This window comes from Lathamus discolor, chromosome W (genome assembly GCF_037157495.1).
Source record: "Lathamus discolor isolate bLatDis1 chromosome W, bLatDis1.hap1, whole genome shotgun sequence".
Classification (NCBI taxonomy): Eukaryota; Metazoa; Chordata; class Aves; order Psittaciformes; family Psittacidae; genus Lathamus; species Lathamus discolor.
Genome location: NC_088908.1, coordinates 1,125,564 through 1,136,048, shown reverse-complemented (window position 1 = coordinate 1,136,048; position 10,485 = coordinate 1,125,564). Strand labels below are relative to the sequence as shown.

Here is a 10,485-nt window from a genome sequence, read left to right as displayed (position 1 = left end):
TGTGAGTGCTCCATCCCTGGCAGTGTTCAAGGCCGGGTTGGATGAAGCCTTGTGTGGGATGGTTTAGTGTGAGGTGTCCCTGCCTATGGCAGGGGGGTTGGAACTAGATGATCTTGAGGTCCTTTCCAACCTTAGCTATTCTATGATTCTATGATTTACATCCCCATGGTGTTCTTTAAGCGCTGGGGTCCGGCAAAACCACCTGGAGCACCAGCTCCTGCTGTCACATGCAGACAGATCAGGGTGGAAAGGAAAGGCAAGACAAAAGCTTTAAGCATATGTCAATCACTTTGGGGATTCAAGCCAGTCTCCTGATAACACGCTGCATCTGGATTTCAACTTGGTAACAGCTAAGTAAAAGAAGGAAAAAAAAAAACCCACAGAAGACTCATCATAAGCAGATTCTTGGTGCACGTGGCAATGCTTCTTACCTGAAGGCAGCTTCATTCTGCTCTAGCTGGATCAGATCTAACGTATTTCCCTGGATAGGGTTCATGACCCTGATAACAGAGGCCCACTGTCCATTCCCTGCCTTGGGAGCTCCAAAGATGGACTCAGGAAGATTCTCATTCAGAAAGGCTGCAGCCATCTCAGCAGCCAACTCCCTCTCATCTTCACCAGCAGCTTCCACCATTTCCTAAGGCACATTAAGGGACAGGAGAAAAAGAACAGCTCAGTGGATTTCCTTACCAGACATGCTGATGCTCTGTGAAGAATACAGCCTCCCTGTTTCCCCTAAGCCCAGGTATTCCAGGGCAAGGTACTGCCTGTGAGGACAAAAACCACCAAATCTCAAAGCTTCCACCCACCCTGAGCTTATTCCCAAGGGAGCCTCTGCAGCTCAGAGCACAGCCATGTCAGCTCTGCCCTGCCCAAGGGGCAGTTGTCTGGGGAGCTATTTCTTTAATTCAACAACTGGAAACAACATTGAGAAGAAAATAACCCACTAAAATACTCTCCTGGGTTCAGCAGTAACAGTCATTTTTCTCTTTCTTAGTAGCTGGTTGTCGCAGTTTAAACCCAACCACAAAGCTCGTCCACTCACTCCCCCCACTTCTTTCCCTCCATCTACCCCTGGAGGGATGGAGAGGAGAATCGAAAAGAATGCAACTCCCACAGGTTGAGATAAGAACAGTTTAGTAACTAAGGTATAACACAAATCACTACTGCCACCACCAATAATAATAATGATAAAGGGAATAACAAGGGAAGAGAATACAACACCTCAACACCAGCCGACCAATAACTCGCCCCACTCCCCCCAGCTGAGCACCGACCGATACCTCGTCCAACCCTGCAGTCCCCCAGCCCTTCCGGGTAACTCCCCGTTACCTCCTGGGCATGACGTGCTGTGGTATGGAATACCTCTTTGGTCAGTTTGGGTCAGGTGTCCTGTCTCTGCTTCCTCCCAGCTTCCCCTCCTCCCTGGCAGAGCAGGAGGCTCAGAAAGTCCTTGGCCAGACCAAACATTCGAGCAGCAACTGAAAACATCGGTGCTATCAGCACTGTTCCCAGGCCAAAAGATCAAAACACAGCACTGCACTGGCTACTGAGAAGGAGAAAAAATAACTGCTACTGCTGAACCCAGGACACTGGTGCAGCGCTGTGTTTTGACTTTCAGCCTGGGAACAGAGCTGATAACACAAATGTTTTAGTCTGACCAAGGACTTTGTGAGCCTCATGCTCTGCCAGGGAGGAGGGAAAGCTGGGAGGAAGGAAAGCTGGGAGGAAGCAGAGACAAGACACCTGACCCAACCTAGCATGTCATGCCCAGGATGTAATGGAGAGTTACCCAGAAGAGCTAAGGCACTGCAGGGTTGGATGAGGTATCGGTTGGTGCTCGGTCGGGTGGGGTGGGGCGAGTTATCGGTCGGCTGGCGCTGGGGTGTTGTATTCTCTTCCCTTGTTATTTCCTTTAGCATTATTATTACTGGTGGTAGCAGTAGTGATTTGTGTTATACCTTAGTTACTAAATTGTTCTTATCTCAACCCGTGGGAGTTGCATTCTTTTCGATTCTCCTCTCCGTCCCTCCGGGAGTAGGGGGAGGGCAGGAAAGGGGGGAGTGAGAGAGCAACTGCGTGATTTATGGCTGACTTTGTTTAAACCACGACAAATCCAAACATCCTCAGTCACAGAAAGCCCAGAGAATGTGCTACACAAGTGTGACTGTCCTCCAATGTGGTTCTTAAAGCCTGCCATAATAACATGCAAAGAAAGGATCACTAGGAAGTAGCGTATTCTGCCGAAATGGATGCTTTGAGGCAGATCTTCCCTCCCTTCAGCCCCTGCATTCATACAGGGCACGAGAACTTGCCAGTGACAGCAGCTGGGAACTGGCAAGCAGGCAGGATTTCCAGCTGCAGAAGTTCCCTCCAGGGAACAAAAGTGTATACCTGTCCCTAACCCCAATTACCTCAGCCATTTGCTGCTTCCTCTGTGCCTTGGTGGCCTCAGTGTAAGCGTTGTGGTCCGTCTCAATAATGATCACGTTGTTGCTCTCTGGGTGAATGACAAATTTTCGGGGTGTGTACTGCAGTGGGAAGGCAACCTGGTTGAAGACTGCCCCCAGCTTCTCCAGTGCCAAAATCCTGGGGGACAAAGATGTGACATGTGTTAAATAAGGTCCAAAAGCAGCTGTCCAGGACAACAAAACTGGAATTGAACTTTACATCTGTGAAACTGGCTAGTGCTGGAGACAAGCAGCACCTTTCTCAGGCCAGAGAGCAACTAGCAAACAGCTCCAAAAGTGCAGAGCAGAACTAGCATCCTAAACAGGAGACAATGCTGTGGGGCAGGAGTGCTTTGCAACACAAGGTTGACTTGAGGGTTTCTCTGTCCCAAGGTGCATCCTGAGTGGTGCTGAAGCAAGTCTATCCCGTGAGGAACAAAGAGCACGTGGAAGAAGGGAAGTGTACATTTGGAGAAACATCATCTGAATGTAAATGTGACGCAGACTTAGACACGTAATCAAATGCTCCTCAGGGGCACTTCAGTTAAAACAGTATGAGAAACTCAATGCCAACTCTTTCTTCCTGTGACTTGCCAGCTGAAATGCCAGTTCTGGCATTTGGTGACTAAAACCCACAAGTCTCTCCAAAAAGAATGATTCCTTTAAAAGCAATGAATGTTGTAATATTTCAGTGAGGACAGATATGAAAAAAGTGCCTGTTCAAGTGCATATGACAGAGCTCCTGAATTTGTGGTCCATTATTTTCATTTATGTTTTTAGCATCTAAGCTGAATTTTTAAAAAAGGCAACAAATACACCCCTGTCATGCCTCTGATTTCTTAAATCACGTGGCTTGTTTTCTGCAAAGTAGCCAATTCAGATCACAAGCCACAAGATCCTAACACACAACAGGTTCACAGTTATCAAAAGCTTCCCTCTAAGGATCAGAGAATTTAAGGATAACCTGAATTTCAGTTGTATTTCCCAGCTTTTTTAAATAACAAGTCAGAGAAGCACAACCTACTCATCAAATCATTATCCACAATCAAATAACCTCAAAAAGACCTTAATTCTTAAGTCACTTTACCTCTTTCCTTTTGAATATCTAGTGAGAATTCACCACCCCTCTGCCTCCCTTGCATCCCAGCCTGGAAGTAAGCATGTTACTTAGAAGAAATTCTTTACTGTGAGGGTGGTGAGGCACTGGAATGGGTTGTCCAGGGAAGTCATGAATGCTCCATCCCTGGTGGTGTTCAAGGCCAGGTTAGACAGAGCATTGGGTGACATGGTTTAGTGTGAGGTGTCCCTGCAAAAGGCAGGGGGGTTGGAGCTAGATGATCTTGAGGTCCTTTCCAACCCTAAGTATTCTGTGATTCTATGTTCCCCCAGCAGTTCTTACCTCAGTGTGTTTGTGGAGATGGCTACAATGCCCTCTGGGCACTGCTCAGAAGCAAAACCAGATGCAAACTCCAGTGTCTCATAAGACAGTGGAGTCAGGTGGAAGCGTGACTGATAGGAATAACTGAGCCAGGATCGGCTTGACATGGCCAGCACCTGGGGAAGACAGACAACAAATTTATTAGGTCTGGGGAGGGAAACAAGCTCACTCCTTGCAATACAAAGGGATGTACAGTGCCAGACACCTGAGTTCTTGGGGGTGGACTCCATCCAGCCCAGAGCACACTTGTGCTCTCTTGTGCAGAATCTTGCACAAGATTCTGCTTGCTTTCAAGAAACAGCTTTATCTAGAAATTGCGTACGGCATGAAGAGGAACTTTAAAGCACTATTAAGACAACAAATACTCAAACTGAGGTGCAATAAAAACTATTATCTGTAAAAAGCCAAGATAAAAAAAAAAAGCTATGAAAGTATTTGTTAACAACAGCCTGCTCTAATGGGAACAAGTGTTTTATAATAAATATTTACTGCTTTGTCACCATCCAAATGCTATAGCACTCAAGTGGAATTTACTTAAAATCATCAGTAGCCTATCTTCAATCAAGTTAATGGAAGCAAAGGAAGCAGATGGACTTCTAAACGCTTCAGCTTTATACATTTTTATATATCTTTATATATATATATATATTTATATATACATCTTTACTGTAAGGGTGCTGAGGCACTGGAATGGGTTGCCCAGAGAGGTTGTGAATGCTCCATCCCTGGCAGTGTTCAAGGCAAGGCTGGACGAAGCCTATTTTATGATTTAGTTAACTCAATTTTAGTGCAACCTTACTTTCTGCCTGGGCAACAGCAGCTGGAATTACATTGACACACTCATAGGCTACCCCACACTTATCACTGACCGGCCATAAACAGTTTATTTTTTCTCCACATACTGTGAGACAAGGAACCAAGAGTGGACTCAAAACAGAAAAGCTATTCCATACTCATCCTCTGCTAGAGCTGCAAAGCACCTCACCTCCAAGGTACACCTGGCAGAAGCAAGTTGAAGAGATTCACTCAGTGTACCATAACACTGAAGCAGAGCTTGGATTCCCTGATCCAGCCCCCTGCACTAACCAGCAGTATTTCTCAATTCTGAAGGTATCATCCAAAAATGAGTCAAACAGGGGGTAGCTGATCTCCTCAGTGCCACGTCACAAGGGCTGAAAAAGGCACTTATGATGAAACACTTTCTTCCCTCTATGCCAAAGCCTGCAAATGTTTTCCCTGAACCATGTGCGGCAGCTGTCCAGCCAGGGGCTGAGCCATTCTCAACATGCACAGGAGACAATCATCGCTGCATTAAGCAATCAAGGGGAAGATTTCTGCAAGGGGCTCTTTCTGCCCCTGTGCACTAAGGCAGGCAAGGTGAGGTTTTTCAGTGTCTCTAAGCCCAAGAATCTGCTCAGAGCTTTCCAGACACACTGCAAACACAACCTATGGGTCAGATGAGTCCTAGTTCAAAGAACACAGGGCAGCACTACACATTACTTCCTAAGCAATAAGGGGAATACCAACATGAACAAGGCTGATTGTGAATGAGCAAGCTGCGAGCCAGGCAGCTCCATTATGAAGTCATTCTACTTCCCACCCTTACACAGAGGGTCTTTGCAGCACAGCAGGACACTTCCCCACTGCCCTGGGTTCAGCTGTAACAGTTATTTTTCTCCTTTTCCTTTTCACCCACCCTGCCCACCAATAAAGAAAAACAGGATGCTACATCTGAGGACTGGATCTGTACCCCTCTGAGCTTGCCTCACTTACCGCCTCTTGGCCTTGCATTCGGACCCTGAAGAGTTTCACAGGCCGGGAACCAAGATATCTGGTCCTGGTATCAGAAAGATCACCGGTAACAGGATCCAGGACAGTTCGCAGCAGCACACCATTCTTGACATTAGCAAACCAAAAAGTTGGATCAAGATTACAGACAAGAAGGAACAGCCATTATTCAAAACAAAGAGGCAATTTCTGAAGAATTGGGTGCTTATTCCTAGCTTCCGGTACAACTCTCTTCTACAATCACACTGTATACAAACTGGCTCTTAATATGAAAAAGCATAGCTCCTGCACACTCCCACAGGGTCAAAAGGAATTACTTGTAACACACACACACACCCCCAAACAGGAAAAAGCCAAAAAGCAGACCACAGATCAAGAAGTTTAATACATCCCATAAGCCATAAAAATCTGAGGGCTAATTCCAGATCCAAATCCGCATTGGTACAAATGCATTTACCCAAAACCTCACGCTACTTAAAAAGAGCTTGCATGCTGACATCAAGCTTGAGGCATGTGAAAGAACCTAGACTACTCTGTTTTTACCACATATTGAACTGTAACAACAACATTTTTGGTCAAAGATCACATAGTCAGTACTGGATGCAACAAAAAGCTGTGTAACAGCAGAGTTACTAGAGCAGAGCCAGTGGTTATGGGCAGTTACTTCTTTGACACTTGGCCCTACAGGCAGTTTCTAAAGAACTGCCCAACATTTTACCCAGAAATGTATTTTTAGAATATGACCTCTTCATGGAAGGGGAAAAGCGCAATTTGTCCTACATGACATTTGGGATAATAAGCTGTCTTTTGACTCGTCTTAAGTCTAGTAATGTGTCCTGGGTTCAGCTGTAACAGTTATTTTTCTCCTTCCTAGTAGCTGGTGCAGTGCTGTGTTTAAAGCTCACCAAGACATGCCTGTCAGAACCAGGCAGATGCCTCTCACCTGCAGTCCAATGTTCAGGTACAGAAAGCCAATGGATCCCCTCTCCCCCAGCTCATCCTGCTTCTCTGTGCCACCCATCTCCACGATGCACAGTGACTCAGGCTGTGCAGGGAGGGCCTGCATACTTAGCGGCTGTAAGCAATCCTGTGGGAGATGGAAAAGAGGTGACACAGCAGTCAGCAAGGCTTGGCATAGCAAGAGGGGATTTCAAGCTCCATCTAAGAAACTTCAAGATGCCCTTTTAAATCTCCAGAAAGAAGCATTCAGCACAGCAAAAAGGAAAAAGTCCAAATAGACACTGGCTCTGTGGTTTTTGGCAAGCAAGAGTGGTAGCAGCCCTGGGGTTTGGAGAAGATAAACTAGATCCCTTCCACTGCTCTAGCAGTTTGCAGCTGTTTAGCATGGGGAGACCTAAGCAAAGTTTATATTACTTCAGCCATCCTCTGAACACTCACTCCTCTGGTGCAGGTAGAGGAATGATAATGGTGATTTGGTGCTGACCTCGACTGCAGAATGAGTCTGCTTTAGTACAGGTATAAACAGTGAGACAAGGGAAACAAACAAAAAATCCCAAACACACAAAACCAAAACCCAAAACAAAACAATGAAGAAAATGCTTTAATTTTTCATCAGATGAGCCTCCAGGCATAGGTAAGACTAGATAAAACAAGGGAATTGTTACAGGTTAGGATGAGGAGCCATGCTTCCTCCCACAGAAAAGCCACATAAGCTATTCATTCCTGGTCATCCACGTGATTATGGAGAGACAGCTCAGATGGATGCAGCCCACCTCTGGAATACCACTTCTCAACATTTCAAGCCAATGGAAGAGGCAGCAACAGCACAGCTACTCACTGAAGGGTCAAGGGAAATAATTCTGACGGTGTTGTCCACCAGCCCAACAGCAAGGAACCGGGAGCGCTGCTCCCCAGGAGGAACATTGGCCAGGCTCATACAAACGACGTCAGCTGACATCTCCTTTCTCTCTGTGTACTCATTCAGCTGTCCTGACTGAAAAAGAAAAATGCAAAAGAGACTTATTGACTACCCAATGGGGCAAACCAGCACCAAAATGTCTCTCCACACCTTCTCCCCCTGCTTTAAGACAGTGCTTCAGATTTTCTGTATTTTTTAAAAAACATTTATTTACAGCATTATTTCAGCTACAGTTGGAAGAACCAGAATAGCAATAGGATAAGTACACAATTTCCAGCCTCAGTTATAAACTTCAGAGATTTTAATCATCTCAGACAGATACAGTCCAGCTCTGCAGGGCTTTTATCTACCTGTTCAAGAAGGATGCTTCACTACAGAATCCCTGTCTGCAGGTCTGATCAAGGATCAGTCTCTGACATGTCCTGTACTCCACCTTGCTCTTCCAAACTCATTCACCACATTAACACACATACTGGGTCCATCTCAAAGTAAACCAGCTCTCCTCCAGTCAGTGCTATCACAACTTGTCTCTGGTTCACAGCACATTTTACAATGGTTTTCTTCCCTGGTGTCTTCCATTCATTTACTCTCTTATCTGCTCGGATGTGCCGGATCCCATCTGGATAAACCTGAAAAAAAATTAAAGTCACAGCAATTCTGTATTTACCACCCTTCACAACTCCCATCTCACTGGTGGTTCTGACACAGAAAAGCCAAAGGTAAACACTGCACTCCTGGCAGTGGTGATCTACTAGCTATGCAACAGGCTGAACTAGCACAAAGCCACTTGCCAGCTGGAAGCATTGCATCTTTGAGCTACAGCAAGGAACTACTGGGCACACAACAAAGAAGATTAGGACCATCTTCATCTGGTCCAGTTTCACTTAGCAGGATGTAAAAAGGGAAAGGAAACAAATCAAGTGTAATTCTTTGCCAATGCACACCTTTAGATATGATATATGTTGCACTACTGTAGAAGCCACAGCCGTGCAGCAAGCGGAGAGTGGCAGACAAGCAGACGCATCAGAAGCAGCTTTCCATTACCTGTACCAAAGCATCATCACCAAGAAGAGAGCAGGACAAGGTGGGTGTAGTACCCAGGAATCCTGAGTCAGTCACTTCTTCTACAGTCTCTCCGATAGACAGCACCAATGTGGCATTTACAAAGGACACAATGATATAGGCATCAAATTCATCTGATCAAGGGAGACAGGGAAAAAAGGGTGCTGATTAAATAGATGCAAAGCTTCCCAACAAAATTAGCAGCCTGACAAATGTCCAGCAGTTACTCAGAATTCCTGGGGTAATTACTTCTGCTGGCAGTATTATGCAAGTTCATTCTAGGACACACTGTCTGAAAGCCAGCCACTGCTAGACTCCAAACAATGCAAGACTGAACCAGGGATCAAATGATGATCCAGATACAGAGTCAATTCACCATACTCTGGATTCTGGCAAGCAAGACTCCAGCCTATTTTTTTCAAAGACAGCACAAGGTCTAGAAGCCTTTAAGGCATTCACCCCACCTCACACCAGGAGCTGAATCCAGATTTAACACCCAACAAAGAAAAATGAAATACCCCAATAATGTGAACACATGGAACTCATTTGCAGAAACCACAGCATGGATGCTGCAAACAGGAGGTTACAGGACCTCGTATCTATCCAGCATCCACATAATAAAAGGCTGCAGTCAATGAGCCTGGGGCAGTGCAGCAGAGGAGCTCAGGCTTAGCCTGCTCTACCCTCATCCAGAAGCTCAGCTGGCTTACATTCATCACACAGCCACCCATAGTCTCCTGGGATGAGAAACAATTATGTTTTTAAGATAGAGCAGACACTGACCTTTACTTCTACTGGAACAAGTGACAGTATTGCAACTACTATCTCCAGTACTGGCTTCTCCTAAGAGGGACAGCTTGAGAGTGTCAAGTAGCTTGCATGTGGATGAGCTATGCTAATTAAAATAGTTGTAAGAACCTATTTGGAAATAGGGAAACTTTGTGGGAAACAAGGCTTCGTGGTTTAAACCCAACCACAAAGCTCGTCCACTCACTCCCCCCCTTCTTTCCCTCCATCTACCCCTGGAGGGATGGAGAGGAGAATCGAAAAGAATGCAACTCCCACGGGTTGAGATAAGAACAGTTTAGTAACTAAGGTATAACACAAATCACTGCTGCTACCACCAATAATAATAATGATAAAGGGAATAACAAGGGAAGAGAATACAACACCTCAACACCAGCCGACCAATAACTCGCCCCACTCCCCCCAGCCGAGCACCGACCGATACGTGCCGTGGTATGGAATACCTCTTTGGCTAGTTTGGGTCAGGTGTCCTGTCTCTGCTTCCTCCCGGCCTCCCTCGTCCCCAGCAGAGCATGAGGCTCACAGAGTCCTTGGCCAGAATAAACATTACTTAGCAACAATTAAAACCAATCGGTGTTATCAGCTCTCTGCCCAGGCTGGAAGTCAAAACACAGAGCTTGCACCAGCTACTAAGAAGGAGCAAAACGGCTCCTGGTAAACCCAGGACAAACAGAAACAATGAAGACTGTTGGGAAATGGAGGATTGCCTCAGATAAGCAACTCCACTTCTGCTGCTGTTGTCATGCAAGTGCTATTTCTTAAAAAGAAAAAAATCCCCATTTTAAATCAACTCAACCCAAAGCTCAGACTTATGCACCACAGCACAAGACAATTAGCAGAGGTGAGGGTATAAGAGAGCTGTCATAGTTTGTGCTCTTGAGCAGTTTCCCCATAATTTGTAAATGTAGGAGACATGGAAAAGGGCTAATGACTCTCTAAGTAGAGAAAGAAAATGGAAAACTCTCACTAGGTTGAATACAGGATGCCAGCAAACACTATACACTAGCTTAAAGAAGCAGAATTGGGTCAACTGAAATGCTCCAGGAACTGATCCTTTTCTT

At 45.6% G+C, this 10,485-nt stretch overlaps 1 protein-coding gene across 1 annotated transcript in view; it reads right to left on the bottom strand.

Annotated features, from left to right (window-relative positions):
- Nucleotides 1-298: 298 nt before the first annotated feature.
- LOC136004426 (splicing factor 3B subunit 3-like) overlaps nucleotides 299-10,485 on the bottom strand; it is a 62,491-nt gene continuing 52,304 nt past the window's right edge. Inside the window, exons 10-18 of the mRNA XM_065660913.1 lie at nucleotides 8,600-8,751; nucleotides 8,029-8,184; nucleotides 7,475-7,630; nucleotides 6,620-6,763; nucleotides 5,662-5,784; nucleotides 3,850-4,004; nucleotides 2,415-2,589; nucleotides 432-637; nucleotides 299-350 (exon numbers count right to left, since the gene is read on the bottom strand). Coding sequence (XP_065516985.1) covers nucleotides 299-350; nucleotides 432-637; nucleotides 2,415-2,589; nucleotides 3,850-4,004; nucleotides 5,662-5,784; nucleotides 6,620-6,763; nucleotides 7,475-7,630; nucleotides 8,029-8,184; nucleotides 8,600-8,751 — 1,319 coding nt within the window. The remainder of the gene's footprint in view (nucleotides 351-431; nucleotides 638-2,414; nucleotides 2,590-3,849; nucleotides 4,005-5,661; nucleotides 5,785-6,619; nucleotides 6,764-7,474; nucleotides 7,631-8,028; nucleotides 8,185-8,599; nucleotides 8,752-10,485) is intronic.